Source organism: Syzygium oleosum, unplaced genomic scaffold, assembly GCF_021117445.2.
Source record: "Syzygium oleosum isolate NSW1041296 unplaced genomic scaffold, Sole_v2.1 Sole_v2.07, whole genome shotgun sequence".
Classification (NCBI taxonomy): domain Eukaryota; kingdom Viridiplantae; phylum Streptophyta; class Magnoliopsida; order Myrtales; family Myrtaceae; genus Syzygium; species Syzygium oleosum.
The window spans coordinates 12,363,682-12,390,678 of NW_026607491.1; the positions used below are offsets into that span (position 1 = coordinate 12,363,682).

Here is a 26,997-nt window from a genome sequence, read left to right on the forward strand (position 1 = left end):
GCAAGGGCTCGCACGCCCTCTCTTTGGCCGGCGAGGGTCGAACAGCCACCCTCGCCGGCCAACACTAAAACCAAAAAAAAAAAAAATAGAGACGAAGAAAAAAAAACCATAAAGATTCAAAAATTTATTAAAATATTATTTAAAAATGTTAACGCTAGCACTACGTGGCCGTCCGGCGTCCACGTCCGTGATTTCCAACCAAAATTAGCCGGATGGACTCAATTGGCAAAAGTGTAAAAGATTAGAACTCAATTGACAAACTTGAAAGGTTTAAGACTTAACTAGCAAAAATGCAATAGATTTAGAACTTTTTGGACAATTTTCTCAAGAAAGAAGGATTAAATCCATAGCGAACCTAATCGCAATTGCAATTTTGGGATAGAGTTACCCTGCTCTAATTGCTGAAACGAACTGGCCCACAAAGATTTAGCCGGCCGACAAGCTCGAGCGCTTATTTGAGATCAACTTGACCACTTTAGACCCTTATTGAGGCAAAGTCCAATCTAAGTCATTCTTTCGAGAAAACGGCTCCATATCAAACAGTAATTTGAAAACGAAGAGCCTGTAGCGATTGTGGTTAAAAAACTAACAGCATTGCTTCTCGCAACTAGCACCGTATATATAACACCTAAACAAGAGAGCACACAAAGAGTGAAGACGAGCTCATGTAAAGTTTATGAGCCACGAGAGACTACACGTCAGTTTTTCTTCAGTTCACAAGAAAACTCAAAACATACAAAGACACGCTAGGAAGTTTATGCAGAGAGGGGTTCATTTTCGGAAACCAAAGTGAGATGCATCCATCACGGTTCAGGATTGCTCAGGCACCATCTGGTTCAGCTGTAGGATTCCCTCATGGTTCTTGTGCACTTCAACTTTAAACTTCTCTTCTTTGTCGCCCCTCTTGACCTTGAGAAGCATGTCGAATTTGGCCGAGCTCTCTGCTACCTGCATGGTTACAATTACAGTTCACTCAAGGTTTCAAATCGGTTCTCCTCCTCCCAGCATTTATGATGCATACAGCACATGGCCACGAAATCGACGTAGCTTTGATTAAAAGACCATTAGACATCTCAAAAGGGATAGATTGGCATGGAGAACGAGACGAGGAGGGAGGCACGTTATAGCAGCAACTGTTCGTAATTTAATCATTTTGTCAGTCACGAGGACTGGGATAAAGTTGCACCCTCGCTGACGGGCACCACAAATTGACATCAAGGTCTACAGCCTCAACGGAGGAGTTAAGACAATGGAAGTCAGCAAAATGGAGACAGCAAAAACAAGCAAAGACAACCACACATCAGATTGCATGTCCAAAACTTGGCAGCACGATATATTAAGTGGTAAAAGAATGCTAGCTCAATCTTCTGTCAACTAACTTTAGTATATGACAAAGTGAAATTCGAGCATTTACTTACCTCAGCTTTTGCATGAACAATCTCATGAAGTTCATACGGGAACAAGGAATTGGACCTTTGCTGAATAGTCTTCACGGCGTGATTCGCCGCATCCTGGACTTCGGGATCGTGAACAGGCACTTCTTGCCAACCAGGAGCATGCCCACCTTTTCCAATCACAACAAGAATAGTTTTACACATCCATCAACCACACAGCGCACGACTACGAACCACGATCGAGAAAAAAAATCGCGCGCCGACGCGAGAAACACCATTCACCTCTCCGAGCACCGAGGTCCGAGGGCGTGAAGGAGGGGACATCACCGGCATGCTTGAATTCCTGCAATTCCTTGAAGTTCATCCACGGCTTCACCCAGACCTTCGCTTCGTAGAGCTTCTTCTTCCCGGCATCCACCGCCTCGATGGTAAGATGGTGCAAGGTGCCGGCAACCACCTGTTCCTGCGCCTTCACCACCCGCGCAAACTCGAGGAGCCCATTCTTCAAGAAAAGCATTCACGCTTTGTCAGTCTCCCACGCGCCGCGCACGGCGCACACAACGGGCAGAGCGGAGGCATGCTTGCACATGTCTATCTAAGATGCGTTTCTAAGACCGAGTTTGGCACCACCGCACCGTCATCGAACTGAAATCTTACGAAAACCCCCCCCAACACAGGCAAACCATCAAAAGAAAACACAGCTCGAAAATCGATTTCCTCCCTCTTCGGCCCACCTCCTCCGGATCAAATTGACCGGCACTAGATGTTAAAAAGATTCGCAAGAACCCCACACCCACCTGACGGCGAATCGACGCCCGACGACCCACCCACAAGCAAAACAGAATCGAACGATCCCCCGCCCACGGAAAAGAACAAGAAACTCGCGGTGAACGGCAGACGCGGCGAAAGGGGAATGCGCAGAATCACCTCCTTGCTGTTGTGCTCGTCGACGGCGAAACGACCGAGGCTCTCGACCTCGACGCTGTTCTCGGCGCCTCGCGGCTCGTGGGCCCCACCGAGCGCGGCCATCGTCGGGCGAGAATCGCCGCCTTCCTCTTCCGCCCGCGCTGCTCGATCGGTTCCTCCGAGGGCTGCAGAAGAAGAGGCCGAGGCTACGAGGAGAGATGAGAATAGGAAGCAGGCGATGAGGTTCGATTTCATGGCGATTTCATGGCCGATCGGTTTCGCTGTACTCAATTGAGAAGTGAAGGGAGCGGGGGAGGACATTTGGCGAGCGTGCGAGGGGAATAGGATACGTGCGGGACACGTGTCGGATGGTCGCGTCCCGTTTCCAAAGGAAGGTTCCCCCCATTTTGCTTAGTGCGTAAGCTTTGTTGGGCCCGTGGATCCCCCTCACTTTCGCCCTTTTTCCTATTTTTTTTTTCCTCTCTTCCAATTGAATTTGAGTACGGGTCGATTTGAGAAAAATTAATAATTTTGAGAATATTTTAACAAAATCGATTACTCAAATTACTTATAAAAATAAATAAATAAATAATATTTTTATCGTCATCACACGAATATTTAAATTTAAATTATTATCGATAATGAAAATATATTTCACTAATAAATAAATTTATGGTTGATCGAGAGATGGATTTTCGAATTGTAGCGATCACAGCTGCTGGCATTTTCTTCCCGACTCTTTTATAAATATCGTTACACAAAAATCTTAAGGATTTTACGATCAAGCAGGCGACGGCCGATCAGCCTAGGACTGCTGAATGCTGAAGTTGACCTAGGAAGGAGAGATCATGTCTACATGTGTAAGCATGGACACTATGGAAAGTAGTGACTGTCGAAGGCACGGTGGAGAGAGAGAGAGAGAGAAAACAAGCACCAAGTTGTCAACAGCAACGTTACGCAGAGTATTAAAGTACAACATCATTTTTGTTTTTTTTTGCTAGAAAGTACAACATCATCTTCTCCTCAAGGGAGAGTGAAAAACCAGACGCGGAGGTACAAAGGACCAGATACAAAACATTCAAGGGATGGGGGGGTCGAGAAAACAAGAAGAGGCTTCGCTGCCGGGCCACAATAGCTCCTAGTGCTCCAAAAACTTAGTTTTTATGTCCAACATTGCGAGACGGCACCTTCGGCTACTTTAAAAATGGGGAGCGAAAAAAAAAAAACATGAGCTTCGAAACTCGCTCACGTGGTGTACAAATCCCCAGTTGTCGGGTCAACAGCGAAGCATCCTCCCCACATCGATTTTGAGAAAAAAAAAACACAAACAAACGGAAGTAAACTTGAAAACTTATCCCCCCTATGCAACGGACGATTTTGTCCGAAGAAAATCCAAGCGTCGTCGCCTTGTCTTTCAGGCGTTCCTTTTCGCGAAAACTATTTCCTGGCTGGGAAGCCGTTCAAGAGCACTGTTACTAAGTGTTGGCTTGAGATCGTCCTCACATCCTTGCTTCAACCTTACCTGCACAAAAATGTTCATCCCAACCAGATATCACGGTTTCTTGTCCATCATAGAACTAGCAGAAAATTACACTAGAAAGTAAAACGGCATCTCATTGCTTATCTAAACGACAGACTACAGAATGCTGCAGTACTCGAAATGCTAGTGGCTTTAGAACTACAAACAGAACCATCCAGTCAGATAGTAATGAAAGAAGCGTCAGTCCTTGGAGTAGTAGGGGCCTCCAAACAGTCCAATTAAATCTAGAACCAGGAAATTTTTGGTTTCCAGTCAGGCCATTTCAATCCGTCTTTTTTACTTTTTAAAAGACCACTCTTGCTTGGGTGTCAGATTTCGGTTGGAGCTAATATGAGAACAGAAAAGTGCTCACCCGCCTGCGCAACTTTTTTCTTAAATTCTCATATCTAAGGCCTATCGCAAGAGCAACGGCAGGATATATGTTGTTTTAGCACATGTAAAGGACCACCGTCCATGGTTAATTGTTGTGATGATTCCACTATTCAAGATAGGATATCGATCACCAGATAATCTCCCAAACTCCTTCCCAGTTTTGTAATATTTAGACCCTCTCTGCATCAGTTTAGTAATTTCCCTTTATTCACGTTTTTCTCATGTAGTGTACAGTTCCTTGCTCTAATCAGAACTCTATTAGTCAGGGAAAAGTTGTTGCGACCTCTACAAGCAGTAAGGTAGAGAAAATAGAATAAGCAAACCTTGTAGTGCTCCAACATTGATGCAAATAATGTTGCCAGTCCATGGATCACAAACCTTTGACCAACACAAGCACGTGTGCCATAACCAAAAGGAAGATATGCTGCATGGCTTCTTGGATCATCCAAAACAAAAGAACTCTTCTTAAAACCGCCGTCTTCAGCAGCCCCTGATGAAAATGATTGCGGGGAGACAACAGGCATAACCAGAAGACTGTTATAAAATGTTTGCCATGGTGGTGACAGCAAAATATCATAGTAATTTTTAAAATTGTAGCTTGCTATGCAAAAGTTGGTGTGTTCAAGCTAAAGATAGTGTTGACTCTAAGGGTGCGAATGGTAACCATTCTGCTCCAGAAATCAAATTCTTGCCAGAAATTGATTTCTGGAGGAGAAATCTGTTTGGTAAAACATGACTAATTCTGCTCCAGAAATTGATTTCTGGAACAGAAATCTATTTTGATTTGTTGATTTTTTTTGCACCTAAAAAAATTTAAATTTTACTCAAAGTGGGTGGCCACATATATTATAAGCCATCCTGTAAAGTTTTGAAATTTTTGATTTTTTTAATTTTTTTTGGGCACTTAAAAAAATTTAAATTTAGGGCAACTCAAAAAATTTAAATTTCACTCAAAGTGGGTGGCCACAGGTATTTTAAGCCATTTTGTGAAGTTTTGAAAATTTTTATTTTTTTATTATTTTTCTTTTTTTTGGCACCTCAAAAAATTTAAATTTCACTCAAAGTAGGTGGCCACAGGTATTTTAAGCCATTTTGTGAAGTTTTGAAATTTTTGATTTTTTTTGGGCACCTCAAAAAATTTAAATTTCACTCAAAGTGGGTGGCCACATGTGTTTTAAGCTATTCTGTGAAGTTTTGAAATTTTTGATTTTTTTAAAAAAAATTCACCAAATTTCATATTTTCCCGAAATCTGACTTTTTTTATTTTCTGGAAATTTTTATGAATTTTTCTAGAATTTTTCAATTTTTATGCATTTTCTGAAAAAAAAAATTATGAGAAAATAGGGAGAATGCATTCCGGAATCAAGAAGCTACAAAAAGTAGCTTCTCTTTTTTTTGCCAAAAACTCATTCCGGAATCAAGAATGCATTCTGGAATCAAGTATTTTTAACAAACGCATTTTTATTCCAGAATGCAAAAATCGCTCCAGAATGCATTCCGGAAATTTTTTAACAAACGCCATTTCCGGAACAGAATTTTTATTCCGGAATGCATTCCATGCGCACCCTAAAAATCAGGCCATAGTTTCCCTATGACTTTAATTCACAGCCAGAAACAAGCAAATTAATGCGATATCCTCAAGGAAATACATCGAGCAATTACAACGTGGAAAGTTGCACTGCCCACAAAAGATGTCCGAATCGCATCAGGATGGATAAGTGACTTTTCGAAAAGTTTATCAGCAACAACTACTATGATCCATATTTGACTGACGGCTGAAGGCAAGGTGAAACAGGAAGTTGAAAATAAAAAAGAAGATTGCAAGCTGAAAATAAAAATAAGTGGCACCTGTAAGTTGTGCTGAAAGAAAACCCTTTTCAGCCCTTGATAAGAAACGATATGGATTGAACTCACTGCTGTCATTTTTCCAGTTTAAACCTTCCATTTGTACCAACTGCAAAGGCACAACTAATACTGCTCCAGCAGGTATAGTAGTACCTGATTTGAGGTGCAAGTCTAGAAAGTTGCAAAAGACTTGAGTTAAAGAACAGTTCAAAGCATTTCCACTAAAAAAAAATAAAAAGGTAAATGATGGGCATTATGTGAAACCCTCTTCAGCATTGAAGATGGGTGTTAGTTGGCTGGAAAAAATTTGCTGTTACAAACATCAAATTGGTATACTTTTACAAATAAATTTAATGTAAGTCCTTCCACTTAAATTTAATGACGATTGAATGGCCACTTAGACTGACCATCTCAGCAGCACAAGGAAACTGGTTTCCATGGGAATGAAGGAGCACCATGACATAAAACGTGGCATAAGGGGGAGATACCTCGAGATTTCAAGAAACTAAAAGCCTAACATTTCCCATGAATCATACCTCATCAGTACCGTAAGAATGCAACATACTGAATTGATGATATAATTGGAAAAGAGAGAGGCATTCAACTTATTTTTGCTGACAATTTAACATAGGCCCTTCATCAATATGCAAAAAGATATTTTCAAATTGACAGCAAATAAATGCAGCACAAAATTAAAGAATCCACATCGCACGGCATATCTGTAAATTGCCATTTACTCCTTTTCAATTTCAATGCACTATGAAGACGCACTTTATTGCACAAATTCACAGTCAAATGCACCACCTGATGCAATTCAGCAACATACCTGCATTAAGAGAGCACCTCTGCAGCAAAGGCCATGACGGGAGAAGACGAGCAGATTCATAAATAGTGGCAAATAATAACACCATCTCATCAAGGTGTCGATAATCCTCTTTCTGTGACAATTTTCTTGCCGTAACGATCTCCGAGTAGATCTTTAAAACATATTAAAAATACAGTCATATAATGTGAACCAAGTTCTTCATAGAAATCAACAATAGCCTCAAAGCAAGCCAAACATGGTTACCAAATGTTAACCAGAAGTTATCCATTAGCAGCATCATTTTCATAAATTAACTTCCTTGATATGATAATGGCTCATGGGAAACCAAGGCTAAGTGATAGTCAATCTACAACCAGATCAATCACCATTTACCTTCTAATATCGACCCATCTAGAGCTGATGTATAGAACAATGACTCATATAGAGACTTGACGAGACAAAGGATAGAGGCAAGCACCAGGGGCCAAGACTACCAACAAAAGAGCAGCACCCGAGAGGAAGAATTACTAAAAATCACAAAGGCATAAGACTGAGAACAGCAAGGTTACGAAAAACTCTACTCCACAATCTTCTAAAATTCCTCCTCTGCATTGCCTAGATTCAAACTTTCTACCAAATAATACATAGTTTACATCTAGATTGCTCGGTCACATAAACAATTTATAAGAGTAGTAGAGAAAGGGGAAAATGACCTGATCTTGCAATTCTTGATTCGATGCAAGCCTTAGGAAGATATCACCAATTAGGCTGGCAGTAGTCAGGCATCCATGAAACATTACACCCATGATATTTGCACATGGTTCCTCACTAGGATTAAATTGGCTATTTAGCTCCTTCAACACTAAATTATCAGGCATCAGAGCAGGAGAACATGCCAGACAACTTCCTACTGTCGGATCAATTTTAGGCTTCTCATCAAGGCGGCAACATCTCTCATAGTTCTTTTCGCAAAGTTGAACGAAATTTTGAGTCAAGTATTTCAACTTTGTGCACATTCCTTGGTACCCCCGAAATTCCCTTCTCCAGAAAGGAGTGACATTATATGAAGCCCAAAAGTATGCATCCTTGGAAATTGACATGAGCAATTCCTCATACACAGTAACTTCAGACCAACCCAAGAATGCTTCCCCAAACATTGTAGCACCCAAAACTGTGAACGCCATATGTTGAGATAATACTTTAGAGTCCACACTTCCTTTGGCCATTAGCAGATGCATCTTTTCCATGATCGAGTCCACAACCTTCGTGGAGATAACACCTGCTTTCTCATGCAATCTTTTATTTAATTCTGCTTCCAATAACTCTCTTCTCTTTTGCACCTGCTGGCAATATTACGTGAAGTAAGAAGAGCTAACAAATGAAAAATATTTGTAAGGAACCAAAACAAGGATGACTTGAATATTCATCCCACATAAGGAGAAGAACACATTTGATGCATGGCCTGGAGGTGTCAGCTCCAATTTGGCCACTGATACTAACATATAGAATGTACATATCTTAGCTTCAACAATAAGATAACTATGCAAATCTTAGTCGGCTAGAGAGTTTATATGAACAGACAGTAACTAAGTCATCTACTTCAATAAAAAGGATAGACATTGGCATGGCATATTTCAAGGTGCTGGTGGTGGCGGTAAATTGGCAATGGGACCATGACAACAGAGTGAAAAAACATCCAGTTATTAGACTAGTGAAATATCCTATTTCAATTTCTTTTAATCATAGTAAAGCAACAGCCAGAGATACTATTGCTTCAGAGAAAGTCAAGAATCCCTAGACACTTTGGACCACATAAGGACGAGGAACCTGAGTCTGCACCTTGTCAAAACAGGGCATAAAGAGGCTTGATCGTCCAAAGGCCAATTGAAAGGCCCTACCAACAATAGGCAATTTATCTTCAGCCTTTGAAAGCATTTCTTTGACAAGTCCTTCATCCTTTATCGATACCAAAAGCTGAGTCGGGCCTAACCACAGCTTGACAACTGCTCCATATTTCTCATGGAGGGTCGATAGAACATCTAAGAAAGGCCAAAAGAATCATTAACAGAATCTAGAATGAGAAAAAGACATTCCACAGAGGAGTAGCTCTTAAATTACTAATCACTAACTGAATCGACTAAATGGCAGTGCCGGTATTCGCAAAAAGACAGAACTAAATGCAAGGCACAACAATTAGTAGTCACCAGAACAACAAACTATCAGACGAAACTGAAGATATACAAAGTGCAACGATAGGGCCCTCCAGTGAATGAACTGCTCCACCAACTGTAGATGTAGTGAAATCTGGCGCCTCCACAGCTGATGTCTACATGACAAATAACAGTAGTCGTGGAGTCGAGTGCATTCAGTTAATTGTTCCTTTCTCTCTTGGTAGGCTCAGAAAGCATAATTGAGGCTACATGGGGATGTTGTGTATTTGTATTTCTATATTCTGCTTCAATCCAGTCGTAAAATCACCAGCAAGGGTAACATTCAAGCCAACCAGTGAACATTGAACAACTTCCTCAGGGATTTCACGAGCTAAGAAAAGCATCGGGAACATAAACAAACCAGAAATTGGACCAAACTACACACAGCAAATCCGATCAACAAGCACGTAACGGCCGACGCCTAGTCCACGTCCTCTCGTCCTCCACACTCAAGCTTTCCTTCGAACACTAACACTCCGAAGACGGAAAGACTCACCGACGAGATTCTCCCTCGAGATCAGCCTGCAGTGGCCGTAGAAGGAAGGCGAGGGAGGTCCGGGGATCCTGCTCCCTCCGATCCAAAGCCTCACCAGCTTGACCAGTTTCCCGACCAGATAGGCGGTGAGGGCGATGAGAGAGATCCACAGGAAGGCGTTGAGCTCCCTAGCGGCGCACTCCCTGATCAGCTCCTGAGCGTCCTCGCCGGAGCCGCAGGACCGGGAGCTGAGCTTCGATCGGAGAAGAAACCCCAGGAGGGTCTCCGACGGCGACGGCGACGGCGGCGGCCACGGCGCGCACGAGTCCATCATCCCACTCGCGGCGAGAAAAGATGGAAGGCGCTAGCTATGGATGGTGAAGATTTTCGTTGACCTTCGGGCGCTGAACAGGGTACGGAAGGCGATATGGATGGATCAAATCCCGACGGTTCGTTTTGTTTTCCCGAGAAAACAAAAGAGAAAATTGAAATGACGACGCGCGTCGACAGCCGCGACTTTCTCAGTTGTTGCGGCTCACGCGCCCCCGTGCTCGTATGAGAGAAATTTCTCGAACCTCGTTAAAAATATCTATTTTAGCTTTTCCTTGAATTCTCAGTATTGATTTATTTGTTTTTTTTTTCCGCGAATAGAATGAGGTCGGATGGGACGAAGGTCAAATTGGGATAATGGTGAGATTGGTAACATGCTGTACGGTGTTTGATAAACGTCTGGATATGACATGGGTATAGAATAACGAGAGAAACTGCTCTATCAATGGAGAAACCTGCTGCTCTCGGCCGCCATCACGAACGCCCTTCGCCTTCATGCGACGCTCCGACGACATCGCCCGGATCAGGGGCTCGCAACTTCCTTTGTCATCGTGAACACTGACGAGTGTTAACTGAGCTTGCGGTTGTTGGTCATGACCACGGAGGCTATGGTCAAGACTGAGATCAAGGCCCAGCCTCAGGTGACTCCAAGTTTAGGGTCCCTTGAGGCTGTCAACCTTAGATTTGAGGTTGCATGCCGATTTTCGACGGTGTTATCTTTATGGTATATCGTAACTTCTAGGTGGGGTTTTTATTTATTCAGATTTTATTTAGATATATTTAGATTTTATGTTACTCCAAACATCAAAATCCAGAGTTATATACGAACTACCAAACGATGCCATATAGACTTGGTTTGATACATGCAATAGAGAATGAATGCAATTATAATTCATATAGACTTGGTTTGATACATACAATAGAGAATGAATGCAATTACAATTCATAGGCATTTCTTTTTTGCATTTGGAAAAAGTCACTCTAATTGCAACTCGGGTTCCCTGAACGAGATTACAAGTGGTTTATATGCGGCGCGTGTTCATTCGTACGAATTGAAACTAATGGCATTCAAGTGAGGCAGGATTTCGATGAACACCGTCGGATCAGATTGGGTAAAAAAGAAGTCGAACCAGCGTAATTCAGCAGGCACGCGACGCGAGCCCACAGATCGAGTTCCCGTGTAAAATCAGAGCACGTCCGTGTAAAATCACTACCCACCTCAGGATCGACCCGTCGATCAGAGGGGGGGCGCTCTCATGCTTTCGGCTCGGGAACCGATGGGCCTCGGAAAAGGGGGAAACCGTCCCCCCCCCGCCCGGGCCCAGAGCACTGGGCCTCCGCCCCCTCCACGCCAATCGTGCCAAATTCAAAAGGGGAAAACTCCGATCCTTTGCCCGCCAAAAAAAAAAAAAAAAAAAAGCCTCAATCCGTAACCGACGAAGAACTCCCCCCCCCCAAAAAATTTCCCAATTCTCTCCCCCCTCTCGTCCTCATAAACGCGCAGATTCTCCGGTTCCGAATTGACAGAATCTCCCGTCCTCCTCCTCCTCCTCCTCCTCCTCCTTCCTCCTTCTTCTTGTTCTAGGGTTTCTCGAATCACCGGCGACGTCGTCTTCCGAGGACCGCCGAGTTCCGGGATGTCATCCGACACGGCGGATACGCAGCCCGCGCCTTCGCAGGCCCGCACCACCTGTAGCTCCCTCCTCCACGAGCTGCAGGTCAGTCCCTCTTCCTCGCGTTGCCCGCGCCCCCGCCCCCCCATTGCTTGCTCGCGCTAGCAAATCGGTGATTTTGATCTTTCTCGGGTTGGTTCGGTTGCATTTGAGGTTGTTGCGGTAGGATTGCTTTCCCGGTTTGGTTTTCTCTGTAAGATTCAGGTTGATATTGTCCTCGTGGTGTCGAAGCAGCGAGGTGTTTTCGGGTTGCATTCGTGTTTTCGTTTTCCGCCGTGATACATTTCCACTATTCCAGGGTTTATGCTCAGCGAACTAGCGAAAGAAGGACAAAAGAAATTACTGCTCAGTTGATGTAGGGCCTTGTTTTCTCTGTGAGCCATTTCGCTGATCTGCAATGGCTTCCCGAGTTGTCTGTAGAGAATCGAAAGATGGCTAGATGGTAGGATTGGAAAGGAATTGAGCGGCTCTGTCAGTGTGGTTTGAACATTGTCTCTTATTCTCACTGTCCCCCCTTTTTTTCGGATTGCCCCTGCTCATGCTGTAGTTTTCCGTGTGATTTAATTACTATACGACAGATCATTTGGGATGAGATCGGTGAGGGTGATGGTGAGAGGGATAAAATGCTTCTGCAGCTGGAGCAGGAGTGTCTTGATATTTATCGCCGGAAGGTCGATAAAACCAGAAAGCACAAGGCGGACCTGCATCAATCACTAGCCGAGTCTGAAGCTGAAATAGCCAACCTTATTTCTGCCCTCGGGGAGCGCATAAACATCGCGCGGGTACTCACACTAACCTTTTCAACCTTTCAATAGTCGAAGTTCAGGATTGGGGACCGAAAATTACATGAATAAATCATCGCTTTAACCTTTTCGACATTTACCGATTGAAGTACAGGATCGGGGATTGAAAATTACAAGAATAAATCGTCGCACAAATTGCTTCATAGCATTTTAATTTACATCGATGAAGTGAGAGGCTTTTTTTTCAACTGAAAAAGAAAATCTGGGGGAAGAGAGGAGAAAATTCTTTATTCTCGAACCTGGGCCTACCGTAGAATTATAAACTCGGTTTGTTCTCTCCAGTTCTCCAAGTAAATATTTTTGTAAAGATAAGTGCTGAGCTTTGAGATATCACTTGATTATGAAGGGGAAGGGTAGTCTCAAAAAGCAACTCTCTGCCATACAACCTGTTCTGGATGACTTGAGGTTGAAGAAAAACGAAAGAATGAAGGAATTTTCAGAGACACAATTGCAGATTGCCCGGATATGTGCAGAGATAGCAGGCGATGGACTGTCTATTGATTCTACTTCTCTGCAAGTTAATGAATGTGATTGGACATTAAACAAGTTGGCGGAATTCAAATCACACTTGCAGGAGCTTCAACAGGAGAAGGTTTATTACATTTCTTTTCTCTGTACCTGTACACTGATTTTGTGAAAATCAGGAGAAAATTTGGGAAATATTTAAAATTAAACAATTCTTTTGTTTGAGTTGCAGTTGATCCGCTTACAAAGAGTGAACAGTGATATCAACACCATCCATCAGTTGTCAGTCGTGTTGTCGTTTGATTTTTTTGAGACTGTCAATGAAATTAATCCAAGTTTGCGCAGCTGCAAAGGTGACCAGGTTAAAAGCATAAGCAATGACACTCTTGCTAGACTGACAAGTGCGATCCATTCCCTAAAACAGGAAAAAAAACAGAGACTACAGAAGGTGACTTGATGGCTATATTTCCTATGAGTCTTTAATTCTCTACATGTGTATATGCTACATCGGACTTGTATTTCCTGATCAGAGCACGTAAAAACGTCTTATTGCTGCCTTATCTCTAAGGTTGTTTTTGCCCATGTTCATGCTTGTATTAGCAAGGTCTTTGATGGAACTGCATGGATTTTTAAGACTTGGTTGCACTCTTTGTGCCTTCAAGCAATGACAAGGGAAAAATACACTACTCTGTCCAAATGGATAAGTATGCAGTTAATCTAATTCCTCTTTAAAAATTTCACCTGTAACAGCTACTTAGTACAATTAGATCTTTCCTCTCTTTACTTTTTTCTGGCCTATTGACTGTCTTAATGATCTTCCTGAGCTTGAGCTTAATAAAATTCCCTCAAGGCTAATACTTGTTGCTGGCGAACTGAATAATCTAGTTTGCTATAAGATTTTTTGATATCATCCAAATGAAGAGAAGCTTTTTTGGTGTAATTGTAGCTTCAAAATCTAGGGAGCACACTCATGGAGCTGTGGAACCTTATGGACACCCCTACTGAGGAACAGAAAAAATATGACTTCGTCACCAGTTTAATTTCTTCCAATGTCGACGAGGTGTCTAGGTCAGGATCCCTCGCTCCAGAAGTCATTGAGCAGGTGAAATCTTGACCTAAGGTTTATTTCACGAATAACTGCCTACCATATTTAAAAAGTTGTTTTTAGGATTTCTGTAAACATGCTTAAACCTGTTATTTCTAGGCTGAGCTTGAAGTGGAGAGGTTGAATGTGCTAAAGGCCAGTAAGATGAAGGAGCTTGTTTTAAAGAGGCAAAGTGAGCTTGAAGAAATCTACAGAGGTGTTCATATGGATGTGGATAGTGATGCAGCAAGACAGATTCTCATCAGCCTTATAGAATCAGGTCTCACTCGTAATTCCCTTTTTCATTTTCCACAGTGATAAGACTAGAACTACTTTCTATTGGCATAACCTTCCTCAAGTTATTTAGCAATTTCCACGATGTGCATATATATCAAATCCCAGGGTGAAGAAGCATTCCTGAAATATTCATCTCTGCATTTCAGTTGTCATTTTTAGCCATCGATTTCAACTCGTTTGAAATTGAAATTTGTTGTAACAGAGTTCCAACCTCCAACCCTTTTCCCGTGTACATATATCCAGTATGATGTTTTTACCGTTAGCAGTCTCCTTGTTCTTGATATATTCCTCTGTCCTCTCTTTTGCATGCATCTTTTACCTTGTTTACATTAAGGCCCCTCTTTTGGGAGGAAATCAAAATGCACACTTCTTGCTCTGAGGCTAAACAAAAATACCTGCACTGAATTGTTAAATTTTGTTTTTAACATGCACTTGCAGGCAATGCTGATATGTCTGATCTGCTTTCAAGCATGGACGACCAGATTGCAAAAGCAAAAGAGCAAGCTCTGAGCAGGAAGGATATTTTGGATAAGGTAGAGAAGTGGAAGTATGCAGCAGAAGAGGAGAAATGGCTTGATGATTATGAAAAGGTATCAACTTTCAAAAAGCTTTCGTATTGCTTTGTGGCACTGTTTGGTGGTAGATACATTCAGTACTCTAGCTTTTGTACTGGTTTTACAAATGGCATGTCAAGTATTTTGGAGATACCATACTTGAAGGGTGAAGCCCAGGCATTGTCAAAACATGAAAGAAGAAATATTGAATGCTTTGAGAAAGTAACAGCTCTATGACTTTTTTTTGTCTTTGGAACGTTCATTTTCACTGAGTATATGTTAATGTTTTCTTTCCACATCACCGACTTCCATTTTCTCTTCCAAATTTTACATTTGTATGTCGAGTGATGATAATCTTGCTTACATCTGGATCATGAGTACTAGGTATGAAATATATGTGCCATCAACCTCCTTGTTGTGGCAATAGGGTGGGGCCACATCCATGCCTAAGCATGGTGAGAAACCCAAACCTACCTGTTGACATCCTTAGTGTTGCCCCTTGGGCCTTTTGTTATGTCACAAGCCTCAGTAATAGCATGTGAACTTGTTACTGCTACTAGATGATTCTTTGAGGAGAAAAGGTAATTAACATGCCAGAGAAATTTCTTCTGCTTAAGCTCGTGAACCAGGATTTATTGCGTAGACATAAAATTAGACTTCATGGGTACAAACACTGGAGATACTCACGTCTCTTTTGATTAGTCTATTCCAATCTATGCTACTTTTTGTCATTAACTCAGACCTTCATTAGGAGATTCGGAGCAAGTAACGCCTTTGAGCCGTATACTTGCTCTTAGGCAATCATGTTTCAAGCATTAGCCTTTTGAATCCTTAGTTACTCACTTTACTTTTACCTTTGTAGGACGAAAATCGCTATTCTGCTGGAAGGGGAGCACATAAAAACCTCAAACGTGCAGAGAAGGCGCGGATCCTGGTCAGCAAAATCCCATGTGAGCTTTTCATCTTCTACGGACGCTGATATAACAGTAGCTGAGTCTTTGATGATTGGTGGCATGGTGCATCCTTGATTCATAAGTGGAACTATATGTCAATCAATACCATTGCTGATTAACATTCAGACTTGATTAATGAACATAAATATTAGTTTATACCTCATAGAAGTGACAGACTCTATCAAGAGAAATCCTCTTTTACTGCCGGAATCAAGCTATTGCAGCATTTTCGTGACAGCATGGAAACTCCTCGTGTTATGTTGTAAGCTTATAACCTTCTGATGGATAGTAGTTGTGTCATTAAATGAAGTATTCTGTAAGGTTTCGGTGTGCAGTTGACAAAAAGCGTTTATTTTACTGTTTTTGATTTGGATGGGTGTTTACATGCTCATACAAGACTTAAATTTTCTTGACTAGCTATTATTGAAACTTTGACATCAAGAATAAAAGCTTGGGAATCAGAGAAAGGGATCCCTTTCTTGTATGATAAGGTAATCAATCAGCTCACGCATCTTCCGTTTCATGTACAATTTAGCATTTAAGTAGTTTGACTAAAACTGCTAGATAATTTCAGGATCCCCTCTTATGTACTTTGGAGGAGTACTCAATGTTGCGGCAGGAGAGAGAAGAGGAAAAGCGTCGATTTCGGGTAAGCTTAAGTAGTCTAATCTGGTACTGCTTGCATTTCAGTATGTTAATGTCCATGACGCACGGATTTAAATTTCCTCTATTTCACGCTAAAAATGCCACCATTTATTCTCCTATTATCATTTTTTAAAGGATCTTGAAGGTTCTACTATGTCTTCCTTCTCATTTTGGAGCTTCCGCTCTGACATTTGTTATTTGAAGCTGAGCTTGCGTATTAAATCTTGCTTTTGCATCCTTTCTGCCCGTTACAGGACCAGAAACGACTACAGGAGCAACTTGCTGCAGAACAAGAAGCCATCTTCGGTTCCCGGCCCAAGAAACCGCTCGGCCAGAGCACCACCGCCAATACCCTCCAGGGAACACCAATCGGTCGACGGGGTGCCACCCCAGGCCGTCATGGAGTGCTCTCAAGCGGCAAGGAGCGCAGAGACGGCCGCAAGTCTAATACTGTCATTCCTATCAACTATGTCGCTCTTCCGAAGGATGATGCCGTTTCTCAGGGAAACTGACATGTGTCTTCCTCTTCGATACTTGATGAATTTTTTCCTTGCCCGAAAAACCAGACGATGTTTTGTCCTCAGGAATTGTGCATATGACCATAACAGCTAATAAAAGTACAGCTAATTGTTTCGTGCCAACTGCCGAAAATGATGGATATGGTCACGCGCCATTCACGGACCCGACCTTTGCAAGCACTTCTCCCTTTCATTAGAGTCCTGGCTGGGTTGTGAGCATTAAGCAGCAGGATGTGCAGAAAGGAAAAGAAAACAAAAAGAAGTCTTTGCCATCTTGAAGGAAGACGAAGCGGACACACCAAATCAGACCATTGGGAAAGAAGCTTTTTTTTTCTATTTGACTGGTTGGGACAGCGTCGCCCCTTTTGGTCGTCTTTCCCTCGTCCCAACACCTAATTGTCGCGAGCAACGGGCTCTTCGTCCCATGTGAAGCGAATATTAAAGTGCGAACAGGTCATTTATGTGGACTGCCGAGTGTCGGCCAATGACACTAAACAAGGCCGGGACAGTCCATCTATTCCCATCCCTTTCAGTGTCTCTTTCTTTTTTTTATTATTATTAATGTCTGTGGGCCAATCTGAAACTTTCAAGGGAAACGGGTGGTTTACAATAACTACATATAAGACTCAGATCTACGTCTGTATGTACAAGTCGGATATTAAATTGAAGGTAGAGAAACTGTTCTGATCCAAAGAATGAGTCTCAGCTTCCAATGGGGTCATTTTGGATTGCATAGAGCTTATACCCCCTTCAATTTTCTAGAGACAAGAGAACTATGGATAATGGAATAAGGGGGCAAATCTCGAGGAACCCTTGACTTTGTAGATCAGTCCAAAGAGCCGACCCGATCACTCAGGACATGACTTCGTGCTTTCTGTTGCCACTGACTAGTATAAGTTTAGAAAAAAAGGTGAGCCTAAGCTCCATTCAGATGTAGACACGCATCCACCTGATCTTCTAATTTGGCCGCATTATTTCTTGCCATTCACTTCGGATGGGCAATGCGAGCTTTCTCTCATCTGGTGTGGGATCTTCTGCTCCATTTGTATTGAATGGCTGTTGAAGGGTACCAATCTAAAGCAATCAGCTTGTTTTAGCTCCACTCGACCATCAGATTGAATGGTAACAATGACTGGCTAACGTTAGGGGGAAACTTGAATCAACGGCTAAAGATTTGTACAAAACTTGTGATAAGATTTGTGAAACAAATCCTCTCTTGAATATTCTCTATTGAGCTGCACTGCATATTACATACGGATTACTGGAGATCCTTCACCATCCTCGGGGAAAAGAAAAAGAACAGGCGAAAACACCATGCATGCTCGTGTTTCTTCTCAGAGACTGGCAACTACACTACATATAAGACATTACCCGAAACCGAGACAAAACGAAAGAACTCAACCCAACCAATGTCACCTGGGGTTGATGGCCAGGGGGACCAGCTCCGAGAGCGGCGTGGGAGCCGGCGAGCTCCGGCACAGCGGGCACGTGGCGTTGACCCTGAGCCATGCGTCGACGCAGTCGGCGTGGAAGCAGTGGCTGCACTCGGGGACGCACCGTATCACGTCCTTGGCTTCATACTCGGCCAAGCATATCGAGCAATGGCCCCCCTCGTTGTGCTTCGGCAGCCTCTTGCTCTCCCCCAGCACGAGCTTCGGGTAGTACGTCTCTACAGCCGCCCCGTCCATCCCCACCGCCACCATCGTCTCCGCAGCATGCGGCGTTGAGTCTGCCACGTCGGCGTCACCATCGGAGGTGGCTCGGAGGTTGTGGGACTTGACGCGGACGCAGGCGTAGGAGGCGAGCATAATGGTGGAGATGAGGACGAGGAGGCTCACGGCGATGGCGATGCCGTATCCAAGGCCGACTCCGGTCGCCGCCGGCAGGTCGGCTGAGGAGGACATGTGAGAGAAAGAGAAGGAAGACACAATAGCAGTGTGAAATGAGAGGGACTAAAGGAGGTGGAGAGATCAGTACCAAACAGGTGAAATTAATGAGATTTGGAGTTAATGTATGTTCCTGAATGCCAAAGTTTGAATGTGAATGAAAGAAACTGTGAGGTGAGAGCGATGACCCTTGGGATCAGTGCGTGGTAGTTAAGAGCTCTTCTTTTGTTTATGAGATTTAGAATCCGAATAGCACCCTCAATTAGGGTGTGCAAAAAAACCGGGACCCATCCGGACCGCCTGTGACCGCCCGGAACTGGACCGAAACCAGTGGTTCCCAAGAGAACCGGTCCGGTTCCCGGTTCCAATTTTTTGGAACTGGTGGGTATCGGTCCGATTCCCGGTTCCCGGTGTGGAACCACCCACCCATCCACCCGGACCAGACCGGTAATATAATAATAATATATTAATTTTTTAATTTTTAATTAAAAAAATCTAACCAAAAAAATTAAAAAAATAAAATAAAATAGGAGAGTTGTTTTGTTTGCCTGCTGACTATTGTGAACTTGTGGCAAACTCCCACGTGTGATATATAATATAGGCTACGGATGTATTTATTGTGAAGCTTATGAAGTTATGAACTTTGTGACAAATCTTGTTGTGAACACAACCCACCAACGGGCAAGAATTAGACCAGTCAATTTTTGATTTGTCCAGGAAAACTTAGTGGGACTGGTTCCATGGACCCACCCGGGAACCGGACCGGACCGGCAGTTCGGTTCTCGGGTGGGTCCATGGAACCGACGGGCGGTTCTCGGTTCCAATTTTTTGGAACCGGTCCTTAGCGGGCGGTCCACGATTCCGGGCTGAGAACTGCCCACCCGGACCATGCTCACCCCTTCCCTCAATATACTTGGAAATTCCATCTACTTGATTAAGTTGCCTACATCTTATTATTGTAAGTGTTCATAAATGTATATGATATTTTCTTTTAGGGTTAATACCACCAAAAACCCCAAATTGGTACATTTGTGACAATTTTATCTCAAAATAATTTTTTGATTACCAAAAATCCCAAACTGGTATACTTGTGACAAATTTATCCAAAACTAATTTTTTTACTACTAAAAATCCAAAACTGGTACATTTATGGTAAATTTACCTTTCGTTAGTTTCTGTTAAATTAGATTAATACGACAAAAAATCACAAACTGGTACACATGTGACAAATGGAGAGTAAAATATAAAATTAGTATATTAGTCAACTACCGCGTGTCATTTAACAAAGCAATTTGATAGTGAAATTTAAGAGAAATAAACTGTTGGTAAATTTGTCACAAGTGTATCAGTTTGGGATTTTTAGTGATAAAAAATTAGTTTGGGGTAAAATCATCACATGTGTATCAGTTTAGGGTTTTTCGTGATATTAATCCTTTCTTTTAATATAATGAACTCATTCTTTACATAGGACGAAGGCTTTCTTAATATTTTTTATAAGGGATAAGTGCATCTTATGTTTTAAAACTTATCACGAAAGTGCAATTGAATCTTAAAACTTTCAAAAAGCGCAATCGGGTTTTAAAAATTGTCAAATTTGTGCAATCAAGTAATTCCGTTAACTCTGTTTAATTTGGCTAATCGAAAATGCTGACGTTATTTTATCTTTTTAATTTTCTCCCTCTTACTTAGCCTTCTAATTTTTTTTTCCAAAAGAAAAAGATAGAGACTCCAAAAACCCAAAAAAGGGATTGCAACGTCACTTGGTGGGGCGGCGGTTGCCCCACCATCACGGGAAGGGTCAGTGGGGGTTGCTGGGGCCTCGGCAATGGCTAGCGACCCTCATCGCCCCAGGTGAGGGTCTTCACCGTTCAAATGGTGGTTTTGGCTGGCAAAGACGCTCGCGAAGGAAAGCAACAAAATTGGAGACCAAGAAATAGCGATCAATAAATGCTTTTGGGAGAGGATTCTACAGAGACGAAGGCCGAGCGTGCGCATGGAAGTAGAGGAGGCGGTGGCGAGGGGAATGCAAGAAAAGCAGCCATTGTTTTACAGATGGTGAAGAAATTTGCTCACTTTTGCAATTGCCATTGAAAGTAAGGAGATCTTTGTTTTCGTCTTCCCTCCCCCAGATCTGGGCGAGTGTCATTGGCCATCGCCGAGACTCGGCAACCCCCATATATTGGAAAACATCCCTATGAAATTTTGATGATTCCAAAACCATACTTGGTGTAATATCTATTATGGTATATGCAAATATTCATTGTGATATTTGAAAGATTGTGATGTCATGATTGCTTGCAAAGCTCAACGAAGACTAGCTACAACGATGTAGATTTCGACCAGAGGTGAACAAGTCAGACACGACGAGGTGTTAAGGATTTGGAAGGACCATGGCCAATCTCTGGAGTTTTTGGAAGCTGATATACTCAGAAGTATTATTGGAAGTAGAATCACAAGTTATTCTTACGGTTTGTTCGTGGATAACATCAAGAGATTGGTGATAATGTGCACTTGCTAATTATGAGCATGGATGTGTACTGATATCGAGTCATTGGTGATGTTGTTGATATGTTCATCAAAGATGATCATGAGAGACAAAGATTATGGCCATTGGAAGCTAGAAACACCACAATAGAAGAACCAAAAATCGTCAGAGAGTAGTTGATAGCTTTGGTCAGATTGTCAAAGTACCCGACAATGTGACAGAATGAGCCGACTTCATTTTGGGAAATCATGCTGATGTCCAGGAAAAAGATTGTGTGGGCAATCCCATTCTTGGACAAACAGCTTCTAACGACTCTCAACGGGTCTTTGCTCCTCGAGACTATCTCTAATAGGAAGATTGAAGATGTCTATATAAAGGAGGATCACTGAAGCTCAAAAGGTTGGACGAAAAATAGAGAAAGCCATCACCTATTGTTGTTCTCTCTACTGATCAATAGTGGGATCTGTTCAATTGAAATTTCCAGTGTAGGGTTCTTGCTACTCTGTAATCATGATAAGATTAAGTGTACACGAAAGATAGCAGTATGTGAGTCTTGATAGTGTGATCTATCATTAATAGGATCAATATTTTTTGGTTATAACTTATCTTGATGATTATTAGTGGATTGCAGCCCGCATTGTGCGTCTTAATTTGGAGATCGGATATAAACTTGGGGATAAAGCTGAACTGTTATAATTTGCTATATACTATCTTTACTTGCTTTTTATCATCTATATTTTACTGATTGCATCACACTCACTTGATATTATCACTCTCAGCTGATTTCCTAGGATTGGTTATTCATTTTCGCAAAAGTTTGTCATAATCTTTATTTAAGCCATTCACCCCCCTCTAGGTGGTATCGTTAGCCCCAACACCGTAGTCCCTTTTTGGCAATTGTGTCGACCCACCAGGTGAGGTTGTAGGCCATTTTTTTGGTTTTTTAGTTTGTCTTTTTCTTTTAAAAAACTTTTGGACTTTTTTATTTTAATTTAATTGAGATTTGGTGTAAAAATTAGGATTTGGACTAAAACAACGTCGTTGTAGTGCTTTAGTTAATATTAGCACCACGTAGGAGAGACAAAACGGGCCTAAGCAAGCAATTCACTTCTTACGTCCCGTTTCATCGATCTTATATAGATCATCCTACAACTTCTCAATCATTTTGTGAGCAGCCTTAAATAATGATTTCTAGGCCTGGGCATTGTCTAGTGCCGAATACAATTTGAACTCATCCCAAACTTGGATGGGTTTGAACCTCTTTGATTAGGCCAATGGAAACTCCAAAAGAAACTCGATTACTTATTCCATTTTCCAGACACTTCCAATAAATTGAAATAATGATTCGAAATTGGAGTAGTATAATGAACTAAATAGCTTCGTATATTTAAAAAAAAACATAAGGGTATATTTCAGTAATATGGTTAGTTGGAAATATGGAATATCAAGACTTGATTCAATTCGACCTGTCGCCGTCCCTAACTGAGCTAACTCTGATGGGCTACAATACGGGCCAGCAACCATTCACTTTCTCGGGCCTTGGTCCAATAGAAGGACTTCGAGCCCACCACTATCTATGTATTAATTTTTGGGGTCAATCTCTGCAAATACATTGCCTTTGATTTCCTGCGAAAATGAAGAAGAGAAAATATAATCTAAATCAATCGCATTCGCCTGTCAAACCTACCCTATTTGTTCTAACTGGCAGGCGACCACTGCTGATAATTAGATTCATTCTTTCTACGTCGCCGTCAGCAAATGGGTTCCGTTGTCTCGTGTTATCTCACGTAGCTCGAGCGGTACTTGTAAGCTATCTACTAATGTTCTCCCCTTTTTTTTTTTTTTTGGTTCTTGAATGAGCTATTCTCAAGTGCTGCTATTTCCTGAAAAATAGTAAATTAATTAAATTTCCTAACTGATATAACGTAGATGCCAAATGAAGAAGGCGATAGACTACCATTACCAGATGCTTAGCCGAACGCTTATGTTGGTTGTAAGGTTGTTGTGATCTACATGGTCTTTATCATTTATTTATTCTCCTCTTGATTTGTTCCTCTTACTTTAATAAATTGAAGATGATGTAGATCGCAAAAAGAAGTTCAAGTTGTGCACAGAAGTTGGAACCCTGCTCCAGGGGAAAGATCCAACTAAGTTCAAGAAAATCTTGTAACATCATCTGGATCTGAAAAGATGGAGGGTTCTCAATTCAAATCCAAGTCCGGACAGAGAACAACGTGAGAACTGGGAATGGAATGAGCGGTGTTGAAGTCGAAGGGAACTGTCTTAGCATGAGCATGTCTTTGAATTGTAACCCAAGAGGACTCATTTCGTCTTCCGCGATGCTATTTAGGCGGTCCGCCGTGGAAGGACTCAGATGGTCGACCCAGTCGCCCACCTCGCGCTTCCTAGACAAGCTTTACTGTCCTTGAAGGTCGACGAAAACTTGCTGTTCTAGTTGGCCTCCGGGCCCTTAAGTTCTTCATGCTGCACATCTCGGCTATCTCCTCAGTCACACCTCCCTCCTCTTCCTGCGTAGAGAAAGAGTGAGGATCGGTGGCATCTCAAGCAGAGTCTGCAGAAGCCCCACAAACTTGGCCACCTTCTTCAGGTGTCCCACAACATCTTCCTTCAAGTCCTTCTACGTCAAGAACAACGCCCTGTTTTCCCTTCACAAAAGGCCTCCCAATGCTCTTCCACAGATCACTCCCGGCCGACTCTCCATCTAGTTGCTAAACGATAAGGAAAATTGATAAAAAAAAAATACAATTGATACGTAACTGAAATGAAAGTTGTTTCTCCAAGACTAGTTAATTACTTAATAGGAGAAAAGTCGGGAAGTTAGCTCATATAAAAATTAGTAATTTAAGGCGTTGGTAAGAAAGTCAGTAAAAGACAAGTTAGTAATTTTAAAAAAAAAATTAAAGGCCGGTGGCGCAAAATTAATTGATAATTTAATTGGATAGAAGATGGTAATCGCTCTAATAAGGGTTGATTATTACTAAAAAGAGTTGGTTTATAAAGCGTGTTGGTAATAAAGACAAACGGAAGTTGGTAACTCAGTAGTAAGTTTTAAACTTTCAAAATGAAAAACCAAATAAATGTTGGTAAGCAACTCAAACGAGAATTAGTGAACTAAACTTAGGTGGTAGTCTAATAGGAGAAAGGCCGATAAACCACATAAATAAATGTTGGTAAATTTATATAAGAGAGGATATATTAAGGAGATGATAAATGATAACAAATGTCAATAAATAAAAAAAAATCATATAAATATTGAAAAGTGACTCAATAATTAGTATGTCAATTAGATAAAGATTAGTAAACCCATATAAGAGTTTGTAAATTTAAGCCGTTGGTAAGAAAAACAAATAAAAGCTGGTAAAAGATAAGAAAAATTCTTAATTTGTAAACTATAAAAAAATAAATAAATTGTAATTCAATAATATTGTCGGTTAATTACAAAGAAATTACCTAAAAATGGGTGATCGATACCTTTTTTGACCCACAGTTTTTTTTGACACTTATTAACTTTTTCATTGATTTACCGGTACCGATAAATTTTTGTTTTTTTAAACCGAGCAGTTGAACTCTTCATACTCATGTATTGGGATTATTGTTTGTCGAATATCCGCAATTCTTCGTTGGTCAATGGTGTAACTTTGGGACACAAGAAGTAGAATTCAGCAGTTTATATATTCAGATTGCAGATCAAGAATGATTTAACCAAAGAAAAGAATGCAACTCATCAGCTTCCATCCCTACATGTTTGGTCATTAGCGCAGAGAAACTCAAGGTTTCTTCAATCGGGAATTGTACCTTTTCTTTCTCTACACCAACCAAATAACGAGGAGAAGCAAGACAAGAAAAGCCGACTGCAAAACCATTCGAATTTGATTTCATTTATTTCTGTTTGTACATAGAGAAAGAAGGGTTCGAAAGCAACAAACATGTTCAACATGTTTTGAACTCCAAGCCAAAAGGGCTCATCTTCTCTTGGATGATGCTATTGAGACGGTTCACCATGGAAGGAGTGAGATGGTTAACCCAATCACCCACCTCGCCTTTCCTGAAAAAGCTTCTGTTCTCAACCTTGATATTCATCCCTTGTAATTTGCCGGACTTGTTGACCTCCAGGTCCTTGAGGGTCTTTAAGCTACACATTTTGGCTATCTCTTCAATCATACGCCCCTCCTCTTCCTCCTCAGTAAAGGGAAGCCCCACAAACTCGGCCACCTTCTTCAGCTGTCCCACAATATCTTCCTTCAAGTCCTCATACTTGAGGAACAACACCTTGTATGGCCTCTCCAAGCTCTCCTTCCAATAGCCCATCATTTGATTCCAAAAGGGCCCAAAAGATATTTTCCCTTGGCAATAGATCTCGAAGTGCTCTTCCAAAGACCACTCTGGCTGCTCCTTCGACCGCGCTGTCTCGAGGTAGAAGTGCCAAGAGGAAACCACGGCGTCCAATGGGTTCCGGCATATGTAAATGATCCGGCAGTCCGACTGTTTGACGCACTCCGGCAAGGATGGGTAAGGGATGTGCGTTGCAAAGAGCCTCAGCTCCGCCATCCCATCAAGGTCGGGCCTTGGGTTCCTTCCGAACTGCTGGAACTCGAAGCTAGGGACGAGATCATGGGGGTTCGAAGTGAGCAAGGGCGTGTTGGAGATGCTGAAGCGGGAGCGGTTAACAACGGAGAACACTAGGGCCATTAGCCAGGTGGTCCCTGATTTGGGCTGAGAGGCCAGGACAATGTCCTTGTGTTTGGCTTGGAAGTGCCGCTGGAACGCGATCACGTTGGGAAGCGCATAGGTCGGGCACCAAAAGTTTTGGTAGAGGGACTGGAAAGGACGAAATACGCCTTTCCATTGGGGCAGTGAAGCAATTAGTTCGTCAATGGCCTCCTGGTCATGTTCTTCGGTACCTACGATGGCGGACTGCGAAGAAAGTTGCTGGAGTGCCATTGATGTTTGAGTAAGAATGGAAACAGGCAGATGAATGTGAAGCACTAATCTTTTTGTAGCTAGTGGGCGTTAGCTTTTCATTTTTTTTTCGCTGCTTTATACAGGCGAAGAATGATCACAAACCCCTAATTATTCTGGGCTCAATTATTGCATGATATTCGGCGAAACACTTTTGTCGGCTAAGGTGACGTCAAAGAGGGCACTAAACACATGATTAACATTGTAATGCACATTTCTAAACATTGTGTGCGCCACGGAACAGAAATTTATTCTGTGCATGGTAAATTCGAATAACCGATAGTGAATTTGAAATATTGTTGGTAAGTAAAAAGTGACTAGCCAGTTAATAATGAAATATCAATTTTAACGTCCTCAAATTTAATAATACATTACCAATTGTTTTAAATTTTACAAGTGCATGCGTTTTTCCGCTACAAGATTTACGAATTGATTTACCTACTTTGCTGTTAGTGTTGGTTAACTGATAACTTAGGAGCTAAATAAATATTTCACTACTATAAATTCTTAACAGATTATTAACATTGTCACGAGATTTGACGAGTAATGACGTTTATTTGTATCATACTAACCAATAATCAATTTTACCAAGTTGAAATACCCTCCTACAATACGAACAATCGTTTGCTTTTACAAGTGGCACGTATTTTTGCTGGTAGATTACTGAGTTACATAATGCTTTACTAGTAATGTCGGTGAATGGTTGTAAGTTATGCAAAAAATAAGTATTTTAGCACTATTTCAGTAGATTATTAACACTGTTTTGACTTTACAAGT

The 26,997-nt window shown here is 41.8% G+C and overlaps 5 protein-coding genes across 7 annotated transcripts; 1 reads left to right on the forward strand and 4 right to left on the reverse strand.

Annotated features, from left to right (window-relative positions):
* Positions 1–571: 571 nt before the first annotated feature.
* Positions 572–2,603, reverse strand: LOC115682081 (cysteine proteinase inhibitor 12). The gene is made up of 4 exons (XM_030606252.2): positions 2,322–2,603; positions 1,677–1,896; positions 1,419–1,564; positions 572–948 (listed from the first exon to the last, which is right to left on the reverse strand). Exons 1-4 carry the CDS (start codon positions 2,553–2,555, stop codon positions 811–813), a joined length of 738 nt encoding a protein of 245 aa, XP_030462112.2. The 5' UTR covers positions 2,556–2,603; the 3' UTR covers positions 572–810.
* A 635-nt stretch (positions 2,604–3,238) lies between these two features.
* LOC115681939 (uncharacterized) lies at positions 3,239–9,912 on the reverse strand. 3 transcript variants are annotated; one of them, XM_030606153.2, is made up of 7 exons: positions 9,569–9,911; positions 8,702–8,901; positions 7,576–8,202; positions 6,884–7,034; positions 6,061–6,228; positions 4,536–4,702; positions 3,239–3,822 (listed from the first exon to the last, which is right to left on the reverse strand). In XM_030606153.2, the coding sequence occupies exons 1-7, from the start codon at positions 9,879–9,881 to the stop codon at positions 3,715–3,717; spliced, it is 1,734 nt and encodes a 577-aa protein (XP_030462013.1). In that variant the 5' UTR covers positions 9,882–9,911; the 3' UTR covers positions 3,239–3,714. The 3 variants fall into 3 exon arrangements, with proteins under 3 accessions (XP_030462013.1, XP_030461940.1, XP_056169168.1); XM_030606080.2 differs by having other exon boundaries at positions 7,576–8,205; XM_056313193.1 differs by lacking the exon at positions 6,061–6,228 and having other exon boundaries at positions 7,576–8,205; positions 9,569–9,912.
* Positions 9,913–11,411: 1,499 nt separating this feature from the next.
* On the forward strand, positions 11,412–16,992 carry LOC115671539 (65-kDa microtubule-associated protein 5). The gene is made up of 11 exons (XM_056312873.1): positions 11,412–11,595; positions 12,129–12,332; positions 12,700–12,945; positions 13,051–13,266; positions 13,765–13,920; positions 14,023–14,182; positions 14,638–14,789; positions 15,616–15,703; positions 16,124–16,197; positions 16,281–16,355; positions 16,606–16,992. The coding sequence occupies exons 1-11, from the start codon at positions 11,515–11,517 to the stop codon at positions 16,861–16,863; spliced, it is 1,710 nt and encodes a 569-aa protein (XP_056168848.1). The 5' UTR covers positions 11,412–11,514; the 3' UTR covers positions 16,864–16,992.
* A 1,073-nt stretch (positions 16,993–18,065) lies between these two features.
* Positions 18,066–18,980, reverse strand: LOC115670540 (putative RING-H2 finger protein ATL69). Its single transcript, XM_030591855.2, has one exon. It carries the CDS (start codon positions 18,771–18,773, stop codon positions 18,282–18,284), a length of 492 nt encoding a protein of 163 aa, XP_030447715.1. The 5' UTR covers positions 18,774–18,980; the 3' UTR covers positions 18,066–18,281.
* A 5,933-nt stretch (positions 18,981–24,913) lies between these two features.
* On the reverse strand, positions 24,914–26,285 carry LOC115672407 (cytosolic sulfotransferase 15-like). Its single transcript, XM_030594215.2, has one exon. The coding sequence runs from the start codon at positions 26,200–26,202 to the stop codon at positions 25,192–25,194; it is 1,011 nt and encodes a 336-aa protein (XP_030450075.1). The 5' UTR covers positions 26,203–26,285; the 3' UTR covers positions 24,914–25,191.
* Positions 26,286–26,997: the final 712 nt, after the last annotated feature.

Bases quoted from the DNA above. Each gene is read 5' to 3' on its own strand.
- LOC115681939 (XM_030606080.2), bottom strand. From the start codon at position 9,881: ATGATGGACTCGTGCGCGCCGTGGCCGCCGCCGTCGCCGTCGCCGTCG. The intron at 7,035-7,575 runs GTCATTTTCCCC...TATGTTTTAAAG, and splicing joins ATCAAGAATTGCAAGATCAG to ATCTACTCGGAGATCGTTAC. The intron at 4,703-6,060 runs GTGCCACTTATT...CATTTTCATCAG, and splicing joins TCTTTCAGCACAACTTACAG to GGGCTGCTGAAGACGGCGGT.
- LOC115682081 (XM_030606252.2), bottom strand. From the start codon at position 2,555: ATGAAATCGAACCTCATCGCCTGCTTCCTATTCTCATCTCTCCTCGTA. The intron at 1,565-1,676 runs GTGAATGGTGTT...TGATTGGAAAAG, and splicing joins GGACCTCGGTGCTCGGAGAG to GTGGGCATGCTCCTGGTTGG. The intron at 949-1,418 runs GTAAGTAAATGC...GTAACCATGCAG, and splicing joins TTGTTCATGCAAAAGCTGAG to GTAGCAGAGAGCTCGGCCAA.
- LOC115670540 (XM_030591855.2), bottom strand. From the start codon at position 18,773: ATGTCCTCCTCAGCCGACCTGCCGGCGGCGACCGGAGTCGGCCTTGGA.
- LOC115671539 (XM_056312873.1), top strand. From the start codon at position 11,515: ATGTCATCCGACACGGCGGATACGCAGCCCGCGCCTTCGCAGGCCCGC. The intron at 13,267-13,764 runs GTGACTTGATGG...GTGTAATTGTAG, and splicing joins AAAAACAGAGACTACAGAAG to CTTCAAAATCTAGGGAGCAC. The intron at 16,198-16,280 runs GTAATCAATCAG...AGATAATTTCAG, and splicing joins TCCCTTTCTTGTATGATAAG to GATCCCCTCTTATGTACTTT.
- LOC115672407 (XM_030594215.2), bottom strand. From the start codon at position 26,202: ATGGCACTCCAGCAACTTTCTTCGCAGTCCGCCATCGTAGGTACCGAA.